Source organism: Octopus bimaculoides, chromosome 14 (genome assembly GCF_001194135.2).
Source record: "Octopus bimaculoides isolate UCB-OBI-ISO-001 chromosome 14, ASM119413v2, whole genome shotgun sequence".
NCBI classification, from domain to species: domain Eukaryota; kingdom Metazoa; phylum Mollusca; class Cephalopoda; order Octopoda; family Octopodidae; genus Octopus; species Octopus bimaculoides.
The window spans coordinates 20,528,007-20,541,848 of record NC_068994.1 but is presented as its reverse complement, the minus strand read 5'-3'; the positions used below and the strand labels follow the sequence as shown (position 1 = coordinate 20,541,848).

The 13,842-nt window shown below is 34.3% G+C and overlaps 1 protein-coding gene across 2 annotated transcripts in view; it reads left to right on the top strand.

Moving 5' to 3' along the window:
* The window catches only part of LOC106876138 (BLOC-3 complex member HPS1), a 69,866-nt gene extending 56,916 nt beyond the window's left edge, over positions 1 to 12,950 (top strand). For both annotated transcript variants that reach the window (XM_014924559.2, XM_014924561.2), the window contains exons 12-16: positions 219 to 410; positions 1,396 to 1,534; positions 2,172 to 2,285; positions 8,002 to 8,084; positions 9,039 to 12,950. In XM_014924559.2, coding sequence (XP_014780045.1) covers positions 219 to 410; positions 1,396 to 1,534; positions 2,172 to 2,285; positions 8,002 to 8,084; positions 9,039 to 9,216 — 706 coding nt within the window. In that variant the 3' untranslated portion in view covers positions 9,217 to 12,950. The remainder of the gene's footprint in view (positions 1 to 218; positions 411 to 1,395; positions 1,535 to 2,171; positions 2,286 to 8,001; positions 8,085 to 9,038) is intronic.
* Positions 12,951 to 13,842: the final 892 nt, after the last annotated feature.

Sequence of the window (13,842 nt, the reverse complement as noted above, 5' to 3'; positions counted from 1 at the left end):
TGTCTAAGAATATTAGTTTTGCTCTGGATATTTTTTTCCCACCTATTATCTCTGATGGGCACAGTTGTTAGATAACTATATGGTGACCTAATATCCAGTGCAAAACTGATCAGTGAGAACCGCTGTAATGGATCTGTCATATTGTATTTTGATTAAAACACACACACACGTATACATATATATTTATATATATAATTCTTTTACTTTTTTTTCTCTAGAATACTCAATTCTTTGTCTGCAATGTGTGACAGCTTAAAAGACCTCTTTCTCCATATGTTTATCCAGAAAAGTGTTGTTAGTACAGCCATGCAAGAAATTTTGTTTTTCTGTAAACAGCGGATTTTTAAAGAATTAGTTGATTATAAAGACTATCTGATTGTGAAAGCAGAAAGAAACATTGCCATTACTTCGTATCCTTAAATTTCCTTCATAAGGAGTAACGTTATGCAAAGCAAATTTTTTTTCATCTTTAATCTTCTCAGGACTAGAGCTGCCATTGATACCAGCAATGAGAAATTGCTAACTTTAGATGAATGACTACTATCAGACTTCAAACATTGATAAAATATTCTCATAAATTCATATGGAGTGAAGCAGATTTATATGATGTTGGATTATAAATAGTCTATAATATGATGTTTTGTGATTACAGATATCTAAAAGATCATTAGCCCTTTCGATGTTATTAGAAAGGAATTTAGTTCTTGATGTTGATGCCTTTGTAAAAAGACATGAACAATGGAATTGAATATGGGTCACTGACTCAGTATGCTTGGAGCTTACCAGCCAATGTTACAATGCTTGCTAGAAGATGGGGTAAAATATCAAAATATTAAAGTTGTAAAACTGGTTTTGAAACAATGGTGAAAATTAACTGGAAAATGACAAAAAAAATATTCTTTGGTTTTCAGTCCTTGTTGCTATTTAATTTCAGTTCACTTACATTGCAAATACCTTTGACACAATTATGTTACAGTTATCATCTCCTCTAAAGTGAGAAGAGGTATCAAACATCACTGATTACTTATGATACAAAAAAGGCAAACATTTGACTCATCATATTTACATTAAGGATCATGGATGTTACCAAATTCTGTCAGTGATTAATTTGGTATGTTGGTAAAAGAAGCAGCTTGTCTTTTAACCAGTAATTCAGCACTCAGTTACCTTGACAGTTTTATACATTGCATTATACAGATAAAGATGGAATTTATGACTAAATAAAAGAAATAATATTTTGTTCTTCACTCCAGTTTTGAAGTTAGGGGCCACATCATTTTTATTGCTAATGATTCTTGAGAAAGATATGAACATTACAGCTTCCATATCTCATCTTATACATCTGAAGTTTCTTGTCTATATAAAATATTATTTACTTGACTGCTAATATATCAGTTATATCCAAGACTTCCCAGGAATGGTATTCTTTATATTTGTTGACCGTACAACAAATCAAGTCATTGCTCCTGCACTAAATATAGATCCTGATGATAAACCAGAAGCTTACAAGGCAACTTTGTTTCTCAAGAAAAAGGTTAAGTATTAATCTGTGAAATTATTTATCCCTTCCCTGGCAGATATGTAGTGAGAGAATAGATTCTTTGAAAGTGTGTGTATATGGGTATAGTTGTATTCATTTACACAAATATTTCACATTCTAACTAAGTAATATATATTAGTGATAGATGCAGTGTTAATATTGAGAGATAATATTTATCCCCACTTAAACATGGACGTTCTGTTAGAACAAACTATACTGTGGTAGATACCATGAGAGAAACTCTGATATGGACTTTTAATGCAAAAATGCATGCTTGCTTATATCACTAGTAATATAAACAAGCATGTGTTTTACATGAAAAGCCCATATGAGAGTTTCTCTCATGGTTTTTATTGCGGAGCAGCCATGTTTAATTGAGGATAAATTTTAACTAAGTATGCAGAGTACCAAAACCAGTTAAATATATTCAAGGATTGTTTGCTTGAATACTTCTAGTTAAAAATATGGGCTCTAGTCCCATGTAACATTCACTTTTTTTAAACTTTTTGCTGATATTCTATCTATCCACTACCTTTGTTAGAAACAGAAATAAAGATTTATTCTTTGGAGAATCCTACCTTAATAATAAATAGATCAATAATTTTCTTTCTTTCTCTTTTAAACATGCTAGATTTGGAAAGTAGCTCATTTCATGCAACAGAAATTATCTCAAGGTTATACGACAGTTCTGCTTAGAGATGGAGACTTCTTCATATCTTATTACTTGTGGTTTGAAGATAACTCGGTAAAAAAAATAACATTTCTTCTTTTATTCTATTTTGATGTCTTCTATAGTAGTTTATTGGTAAGCGCTATAGTGTCATTAGTAAGCTTATGATAAATTGCTTTTGCAATCCATATTATACTCCTGGTGATAGCTTTTTCATACTATCAGTACCCCTAAGAAAGGTCTTGTTCACCCAGTGCTGATATACATGATTAGGAGAGTGATGTATTTTATTTTGACTATGATATAGAGAAATTTTAAATTTTGATTTCTTTCTCATCTGATCTAAGCTGATGATTTTCATTTTGTGGTGACCAAGATCCTAGGCAGGCCATTCTTGCTATAGAAGCCATGACTCTGCCAATAGACATATATACATACTAAGGCAGTAAGCTGGCAGAATCGTAAGCATGCTGGGAAAATGCTTAGCAGCATTTCGTCCGTCTTTACATTCTGAGTTCAAATTATGCTGAGATTGACTTTACTTTTCATCCCTTCAGGGTCAATAAAATAAGTACCAGTTGAGTACTGGGGTCATTGATGTAATTGACTTATCCCTCCAATATATATATATATATATATATATATATATATATATATATGCAATAGACTCTCCTGTCATTAGATGACATATGAGAGTTCAACAATTTCTTACCAAACAACCACACAGATGATTTGTTTATAGTGATCAGATGTTTGTGTTGACATAAGCTCACTCCTTCCATCAAATTGACATTACCTGTACAGGTGCAACTAAGTACCACATGTCAGATGTCGAAATGATCACAGAGCAACGTAAAATGAAGTTGTTTTGCTCAAGAACACAATGCAATGCCTGGTCTGGGAATTGAACCCATGATCTCGCAATTGTGAGTTCAACACCCTAGCCACTAAGCCATATATAAAGGTGAATTACAGGTTTGAAATATTACCAAAAAGGTTGGTTTTTGTGTCTAAGTAAAAAGGTGCAATGATGATGATGATGGCAACCACTCATTTTATACTTATTTAATAAAAAAACATTTTCATTATATTAAATCACCATCCCAAGGCCTCACATCAATCACTACACATTTCTTCTTCCCCAGAACAAGGGCCTTTTAGAATTCCCATCCTGTCCATGTTTTTCTGTTACATTCCTTAAAATGTCCACTTTGGTATACAATATACTTAGTAAAATCAGTAAAGACACAACTATCTCTTCCACCTACTATGTACTCCAGGACTTCACGTACTTCTCTTTACTTATAGTGACTATGTTATTCCATTTGTCACGTGGAAGGGGTGTACCATTATTACTAATTCCCTACAACATCTTTCCTTTTAAGTTTTTCTTAGGAAGTGTCATTTCATTTAGCAATAATTTTTTCATCCACTTCGCCTCCCTTTTCTTGAGTTTTTTTGTACAATTTTAATATTTTTTTGTGTTTGGCATCTATTTTCAGGAACTCTGTTTTCTTTTCCTCACACTTGAATGCCTGCATTCATTCACCTGCAGTGGCGTTGGTACTTAAAATGTATCGTACAACCATTTCATTGGTTCCTCCAGCTTCTTTGGTTCGCTTTCCACAAGTCTCTTTTTCAGTTGGTTTCTATGTTTCTTTCCTCTGCCTTTTCTACTTTTTACTCAATATTTTACCTATGAATTTGGTAATTATGCCATCTTCCCAACTCTGCTTGCCATTCTTGTATGCCCTTATATACACTGTTCCGCCAACTTTAAACAATCTTGCTATGTCTTCCTTGGCACTTTTTCATTTCTTGCCAGGTAGCAATTTCTCAAAGACTGATTTTACTTTCCTTGCAAACATCAACTCTGCAGGTGATTTACCTGCTGGTGTTTTTGGATTTGGTGTCACATGGTACACTCTTAAAAATTGTTGTAGAGCTACCTTATTCATGGCTTCCTTATTCGAATTTCTTAGGGCTCTTTTGAAGGTATCGACAAAGTGTTCTGCTTGTTAGTTAGATCTAGGGTGGTATGGTGCTGTAGTTATATGTTCTACCACGAACGTTTCACAAAATCTTTTAAATTCACTAGACACAAATTGCATTCCATTGTCAGACACTATCTTGTCTGGGATACCAAATCTTGCAAAGAATTCGTGTAAAAAATTTATATAGCTGAGGAGGTTCACTTTTTTATACTTAAAAATTTCTAGCCATTTCAAGAAACTATCAACTACCACTAAGTAGTAAGAACCATTTAAAAGATCAACACAACCGATGTGCAGTCTCGACCATGGAACATCTACTTTTGAACAATGTTTACTTTTTATTGTGGGCAATTTTTCATTTCGTTTTGGCTTAAAGACCGATGTTGTACTTCGTTTTACAGTGGTCTTAGCTTTTGCTTTTGTACAACTTGCCAGTTCTTCCAAAAGAACATCTGGAAATAATTAAAAAACTTTTTGTTTCAATCCTTTGGCCTCATTTGAACCTTTGACTAACTCAACTATATTCCCACACAAAACACTTATGGGTGTATCCCACAATTTGAATAGTTCCGTTCACTCTGTGCCAAATAGATTAAGGGAATCTTTTAATACATGTCTTTGCCTTTTTCGTTTGACCTTGAAATGTTACATTACATATGAATTCACCGAAAAAATATAATCTTTTTCCTGTAACACCATGTGCTACCTTTTACAATTTAATTAATTTCGGCTTACCAACATATTTCCAATTTTTTTTGTTTATAATACTGATATCACTACCAGTGTCCAACTGCATTTTAACACTTGTATTTCTAATTTTCACCTTCATGAATTTCATCGTTATATTACTAATTTCTTCTGATGACATACTTTTTATTCTTTCTCCTTTGTTCTAATGTTTTGTCATCTTTGTTCTACAGTGTATCTTTATATGTCCTATATTTCCACAATGAACGCACTCCGCTGTTTTAAATGGACAATTTTTCCTCAGGTGTATACGTCTACATGCAAAACACAGGTTTATTTCCTGATTTTTGTCGTGATTTTTAAAAAAACACTTCATCTCTATTCTGACTTGTTTTACTTGGAAACAATCTTTATGTTCAGTTTCCTCTGTGTTGTGTCTTAATTTGACTATCCTTTCACATTCTTTTGACACTTGTTGTAGGGATACATCCTGGTTTTGTTCCCACTTAGTGAGAATTCTAGTTCTAACTTCTGTGTCTTTTACTGCAGTTAGTCCCTGTGTAAAAATCAGGCATTTGAACATACATAGTGTTAATTCATCCACTTTAAACTTCTCGCATTCCCTGTTTACTTTACCAGTATATGTGATGTAGTCCTCATTGTTGTTTTTCTCTGTGTTCAGACACTTCCAACATGTGTTGAACAATGAGCTTTTTTCACTAAATATTTTACATAATATATCTGTTGTGTCATTAAAGTTTATGTCTGAAGGCTTCTTGGAAGTACATAATTACTGCGTCATTCATGTTCTGTTGCCACCAGATTTCTCAAGATTAAGCACGTTTTCATCTCGTTGTTGCAACAATCTTTATATTCTTTCTCGAAGATTTGTTCATCTCTTCTGTAGTGTGCTTTGAAGGTAACTCCTTCGTCAGGGTCTATTTGCACTCTGTTATGGAGTTCGCTTCATAGTCTGTCGAGAACACTTTTTCTGACTTTCCTGACGACTTCAGTAATTGTGGCATTTATTGCTGTAATATTTGTTGTTGCTCTTGCAGTTTTATTTGCTGCTGCTGTTGTTCTTTCAGTTGCTGTTGCTGCTCTTTTTGCAACTCAAGCGAACTGGCCAACAAATTTTCCATAATTTTACAATTTTTTTCATAAAATTCGCACAACAAAATCTTTTGTGAGTTTGTCAACTCCTTGTGAGTTGTTAAAATACTCATCAAGTTTATTAATTCCTCATGAGTTGTTTAAATCCTCGTTGCCACTGTTATATTCCTGAAAATGTTGGATAGTTATAACGTCCACCTTGGTCTACAGTATTCTTAGTAAAATCAGTAAAGACATGACTATCTCTTCCGCCTACTACGTACTCTGGTACTTCATGTACTTCTCTTTACTTGTAGTGACTACACTGAACCACAAAAGAAATGCGAGACGTGTGTGACTGTGAAATTTTGTTATGTTTTAATTTCATTATGTCAGAGATAAATTTTGATAAATCCGATAAAGTCACTTTCTTGGATGCCCTTTGACCACAGTCTATGGGTTGTTGTCATGTGTTCTGTGGATCCAGCACATTGAGATTGTAGGGCTTGACATGTTCAGTACCATGTCTGCCCTCCCTGGGCATTCAAAATGGCCATACACCATTGGTACAGGAAGTGTGTGAGGCAGTTCACAAAAGCCATTGGCACTTGTGCCTACACCCTGAGCATGGTCTGCAGTGCTGTTGGTGTTGTTGTATCACTGTTGCAGGTGATAGATGGTGCTGACATGGACATTGTAAGTTTTTGCAGTGACCAGGGCACACTGCCCTGCTTGCAATCGGTCAATTGCTTGTTCCCTCTGCGCTGCTGGTAATCAGGTCATACCTGATGCATCCAAATTACAAATATCAGGAACACGGTTCAAGTTGATTTTTATACCCATAATCTCCATGAGATGCACATGCATTTTGGTTTTCATGACAATTGTTTGCGACTACCACCCACGGCATTTCAGAGAAAGTTGAAAGGTTATCTGCAATTTGGGTCTCAACCATATACCAGCATGTCTTGAAATATTTACACTTACATCCCTAAAATAACTTTTCAGAATTTACCATATAGAAATGACATTTGAAAAAATCGTGTTTCTTTTGCGGTTCAGTGTAGGTTATTCCACTCATCATGTGGGAGGGGTGTACCATTATTATTAATTCCCTACAACATTTTCCTAAAACAGTCAACTTACAGCTATTTAAAACGAACGCTATATCAATCTCACCAGTATTATTGATTTGTAGCCCTGCCTTCAAACCAATAATAACATTATGTAACATGATTTTTGTCCTTGGGCAGTGACTGTTATTTCCTATTTGCTTACCCCTAGAAAGTATAACAATGGCTAATATTTCCTTCACACTTTGCCTTTGTTATATTTATTCAAATCCCAAAGAATCCCTCTGAACACATGGCTATGAGGCTCCCCCATTACTCCTGCTCATGATCAGAGATGCACATATTGTCAGCCACTAAGGGACATACTCAAGTGGTTATGGTCAAGCAATTGACAAGCAAATCTGTGATATTGAGCAGAATATTTGTTATAACAATATTTCTGCTTCAGCAACTCTGTACTGAATCTGTCTGAAATAAAATGGAAAATAGATCAGTTTCACAACATTGATGATTGAGTCACAGAAACAAAGTTTGAAGGGAATAGTAGTCATTTCCTTTGATTTCTGGATAGAAGTAAATAGGAAATAACACTTACTGTCCAAAGACAATTTTGGCACAAGGCCAATAATTTTGGAGTAGAGGTTAATTCGATTACATTGACCCAGTGCTCAACTGGTACTTATTTTATTGACTCAGAAAGGATGAAAGGCAAAGTCAACCCTGGTAGCATTTGAACTCAGAATGTAAAGACGAACGAAATGCCGTTAAACTTTAAACCAACAATAACAAAAAGAAAAGGAACTTATCATACTTTCCACACAATTTAATTTACACTTGTTACTTCTAAAATCACAAGTGCATAATTAATTTTCATATATTTCTTAAATGTTATAATTTTGCTTGTGTTGTTAGATGAAATATTTTGTATTGTCTGTATTTTTGCAGCATAATCCACTTGTAGTTCAGCAACCATACAAGCCTTTGTCTCATTCACCTCCTCCTGGAATTCTTTGTGGTAATCTCTATAGGTGAGATTTCTTTATCTTTTATTTGTTTCAGTCATTTGACTGCAGCTATGCTGGGGCACCGCTTTGAAGGGTTTTTTTAGTCAAATAAATCAACCTCAGGACTTATTTTTTTTAAGCCTAGTATTTATTCTATTGGTCAGTTTTGCTGAACTGGTAAGTTATGGGGACATAAACACATCAACACCAGTTGTCAAGCAGTGGTGGGGGACAAACACAACACAAAGACGCACACATATATATGTAATGGGCTTCTTTCAGTTTCCATCTACCAAATCTACTCACAAGACTTTGGTCAGCCTTAGGCTATAGTAGAAGACACTTGCCCAAGGTGTCATGCAGTGGGACTAAACCTGGAATCATGGGGTTAGGAAACAAACTTCTTACCACACAGCCATGCTTGCTCTTCCTCCTCCTCCTCATCATCATCATTTAACATCCGCTTTCCATGCTAGCATGGGTTGGACAATTTGACTGGGGACTGGCGACTGGCGACCCAGACGGCTACTATATTTGATAAATATTTTTATATTTTTATATACAATGTATATAATTATGTATGTGTGGAAGAAGTTTCAGACATGGAAGTACAACCTGGAATAGTCTTAAAGTAAACTTAGCAAAGACTAGTTTTGGTCAGTGGGAGAGAAGACACGACTCTGCTACTATCAGGAAAATGACTCTGCGGAAAAGAAATAGGAAGGAAATTCCTTATGCTGTACCCAGTGTAATCAATGGACCTATGAGTGGTGTAGTGGAATAACAAGCATGTTGGAAGGTGCACAAGGGCTATAAATACACAAATATATTCTCCCAAGTGCCTGGGCAGCTCTGTAGGAGTATTTGGTAGCTTCTGATACCTAGGTGACTCAATTCCTGATTTCTGGAAGTTGTATAAGTGGTCCAGTACTGTATAAGTAACTTCTATATATTTTTTTTAATTTCTTCTTTTCACAGACAACTAATCCGACAGTGCTTTCCCACAGTTATCCCTGGCTCTGTCCACTGCTTGGAATTGATCTGCATTCATCTGGGAATTGTCCCAACCAACTTGATCTCTGTTCATATTCAACAACTTTCAAATCAGCTTTGGAAAATGGCTGAAGATGGTTTGGCACCAATTAGTTTGCTGTAACTGGCTCTGTAACTTCTGACCATAGACTAGAATGTTTAGTCATGCTAGTTCAGCTCAGTAGAACAAAATCATTACAGTTTTTACTGTATTATATGTTACTGCTACATTGTTGCTATTTTGATTATGTTTTTTGTAGTTTATCATCATAATTCCATTGATATTTCACTTTCGATCCAAAACGAAAATATATATTTCTATTTTGTTTTTAGAATGTGTGTTTGAGAGAGAGAAAGAGAAAAAAAAAACTATGTGTATCTGTGTTTGTGACTATGTATGATTGCCTCTTCTTCCTCTGTCTTCATTTAATTACCAATTTAATATTATACATACACACACACGTATTTACAAATGCTTGTTTTTATAAATGCATATAGATAAATCTATATGCATCTTGAATGGTATGGATATATGTATGGTATGTGTGTGTATATATGTATATGCACACACTCACAGGCAGTTGTATGTATATTTATGTACGGACACACATCTGCTTATGTATAATGTATTTATGTTTGTATTTTTTTCTTATATACACACACATTTTCATTAAGTGTCGACTGTCATTTATTCCTATTTTGGTGAAATTTTTACATCAGTGTATAAATTTTTAATTGTGAGAAAATCTTTTAATGGTCACTAGAATGATTGTGAAAATGAAAATTTTTATCTTCCTCCAATTCTGTTAGTTTTCTATAAGAGTAAAGTTATTATTTGGTGAATGGTAGAACTGGGAAGAGCAACATTAAATTCCTTGCTGTAATTAGTTACATCTCTTTACATTCTGGGTTCAGGTCCCACTAAAGTAAACTTTCTATTCCATTCTTCTAGGGTCAATAAAATAAAATATCAATGAAGTACTGGAGTAGGTATAATTAACCCCACCCACCTGCAAAATTTGTGGTCTGTGCATATGTTGTTATTATTTTTAAAGGCTGTTATTATCTTAAAAGCTGGCAGGGTCATTAGCATGTTGGACAAAATGCTTGGTGGCATTTTCTTCTGACTCTATACATTCTGAGTTGAAATTCTGCCATGGTCAACTTTCCTTTCATCCTTTTTGGGGTTGATACAGGCAGTATTCGTTCGGGTCAATGTAATCAATTTGTCCCTTCCCCTCAAAATTGCAGGTCTTGTATCAAGATCAGAAACAATTATTACTGTTATTAAGGCAGTGAGCTGGCAGAATCGTTAGCACACTGGGCAAAATGCTTAGCAGTATTTCTCCCTTCACTACGTTTTGAGTTCAAATTCCACTGAGGCCGACTTTACCTTTCATCCTTTTGGGGGCCAGTAAATTAAGTACCAGTGAAACACCGGGGTTGATGTAATCGACTCATCCCAGCCCCAAAATTGCTATCCTTTGTGGCAAAATTTGAAACCATTATTATGCATGGCTTAGTGGTTATGGTGTTGGACTTGTGATTGTAAGATTGTGGTTTTGATTCCTGGACTAGGCAATGCATTGTGTTCTTTAGCAGAACATTTCATTTCATGTTGCTCCAGTCCGCTCAGCTGGCAAAAATGAGTAATCCTGTGAGGAACTGGTGTCCCATCCAGGTGGGGAATATATATGCCTTGGAAACTGAGTTCAAATCCCTCCAGACTCAATAGAACAGGTACCAGACATATTTGTAGCCCATATTCAACCAACTTTAAATATCAATAAAATAAATAGAAGTGGCATACATATAGGAATAGGGAAGCTGTTTAATCAACTAACCATTATCTTATTATAGTTCATTATTATTACTTAAAGGCAGTAGATAGTAGACTTGACACAGCAGATTATTTTGCTCTGAAGTAATCAGATATGTTAATTTATGCTCTGAGTTCAAATTGATTATACCCTTTTCCAAAATATGTAGACTTGTGCTATATTAGAAAATATTTTTTATTATTATATAGAGCAGTGAAATATTAGAACTGACAAGTAGTATTAATGCCTTATGTCATTTACTCTTGTCACTCAACATACTGAGTTTTACTGCAACTGACTTTAAAATGTTATCTGTCTAAAGTTGATTAAGCACCAGTTACATACTGAGTTGATTCACCTAGATCCTTCTCCCATTTACATTTTACCAACAGAAGTTATCACTGTTATAAGAAATATTTTTATCTAGAAAACCTTTCTTCTATAAATTTGTGCTTTTGGCTATAAGCCAGAAATTATTATCATTATTATTAAGGTGGTGAGCTGGCAGAACTGTTAGCATGCTGGGCAAAATGCTTTGTGGCATTTCATCCGTCTATGTTCTGAGTTCAAATTCTGTTGAGGTCAACTTTACCTTTCATCCTTTTGGGGATCGATAAAATAAGTACCAGTTGAGTACTGGAGTTGATATAATCGACTTGACTCCTCCCTTGAAATTTCAGGCCATGTGCCTATATTAGAAAGGCTTATTATTATTATTCCATTGTTGCTGTTCCTTTGTTTTATATGAGCTGTTCCAATTCTTGCCCAGAAACCTCAGGAAACAGCATGTTGAACATTTTTTGTGAGTGTTTTTTTATGAGTAGTGATAATATATTTCAGGTAAAGGAGGCCAAATACACTAAGAATTAAAATTCTGACCAAATAGAAAATCAAGATTCTGTTTTATTATTATTATTAAAGGATTTGTAGAATTGTTCGAGCATTGGCAAAATGCCTTGCAGCATTTATTCTGGTTCTTTACATTTTGAGTTTATATCCTAAGAAGGCCAGCTTTGTCTTTAATCATTCCCAAGTCAATAACATAAAGTACCAGTCAAGTACTGGAGTTGATTTAATTGACTAAACCCCACACCCTAAAAATGCTGGCCTTATGCCTAAATCAGAAACAGTTACAATTGTTGTTGTTGCCACTGAAGAGAAGAGGTAAGCTGAATTTATTATTCAGTTTGGATACTCATGGGAGCCAATCCATTTAAGAATGCTCTCTAGAAAAGCATGAATGTTACATTCCTCATCCTTTACCAATCAGTCTTATGTCTATGTAGATTATATTATTACTACCACATTATTAAAATAAGTACCAGCCACATACTGAAACAGGGGCTTGATCTTCATCAACTAAATGCCTTTCCAACAAAACTGTGGCTTCATTCCACTATAAGGGACCAATTAAATGTGTTATCAAACATGCGGCGAGTGGATGAAATACCTTAGTTTTCAGTTACAACTTTGCCAGGGTCAAATTTGTGTTCCATCTCTCTGCAGAGGGGTTCATTAAAATCAGTACCAGTCAAATTATTTGTTTTTAGAAGGATAGCGTAGCTCATCCAGTAGGTGTCAGACTAAATGCCTTCAGCTATTTCTCTTCATTATTTTAAATACCAACAGAGATCAATTTTACCTTTTATCCCCACTGTATTGATAAAAGTGCTACCATTAATGCATTGGGGTGGGTTCAAGAGAATGTGTCTTTTCTCTACAAATGTGTCATCAAAGTTATAATAATACTTATAATTAACATTATTATTTCCTTGAATTATTCTTAGTGCCTTAAATTAAAGATACTTCTTTTCTACCAAAGTGTCAAAGTTATAAATTTATTTGCTTATTTTAAATGCCTTAAATTCTATGGAATGAATCAAATTTTATAAACTATTTTTCTAGTCAACCAGGAGAGTGTCTGAATCTATTTTTTGACAAATTACATCCTTTGTTTTTAATTGCTTGAACATTACAGTAAATTGCTATGTCCAAACATTCTTTATATTGATGAAAATAAAACTGATCAAACCAGAAATGCATTTTTTTTTGTGTATGATTTAGTACTTTTCTTTGTTTTCCTTATATGAGAAAGCAAGCATTTTTTCAAAAATTGCTGTTGCTGACTATTCTAGGAGTAATGAATCATTTTGGGTCAGCTTTATAAACCTTAACCTAAAATAGTAGTTTAATAATCAAAAAAAGTGTTGCTTGCTTTTCGTTCCCAGTTACAGCTGCTTCACTTATGTTGTAAATTATGACATATATTGCTTGTCAAAACCAATGCTCACTTAAAACATTAATTAATTATTTGTTTCAATCAAAATTTGGCCATTTATTGTGTTCAAGTTTAAGAAAAAAAGCAAATGATATTTATTTATTAATCTGAATTTAATAATCAATAATCTGGGATAATAATTTTTTTAATACACTATCAACAAACTTTTATAAATCAGATTCCATCTTCCACTATTCTCCCTTAATTACTTTAAAAAAAAAACATTTCTTTACTTTTAAATGCTTTTGACTGTAAGTTAATAATTTACAATACGGTTTCACAGCTGGTGACTGTCGAGGCTAAAACAATCACACTGTTTAAAAATCTAAAAATTTGGGGAGCCCATCTACAAGACAGACAATAAGTTAATGTTTTCCTGTGTAATGTATTGAGCTTTAAAAATCTAACTAGGTAGACTGTATGATGCATATTTGTGAACTGCCATGCTACACAGCAATGAAATATGGGCCTCGAATGCTGAGGACATGTGTAGGCTTGAAAGAAATGAATCTCATATGATCTGCTACATGTGTAATGTCAGTGTGCATACATGACAGAGTGTAAGCGCCCTGATAGAAAAGTTGGACATAAGAAGTATCAAATGTGGTGTGCAAGAGAGGTGACTGCTCTGGTATGGCCATGTGTTAGGTAT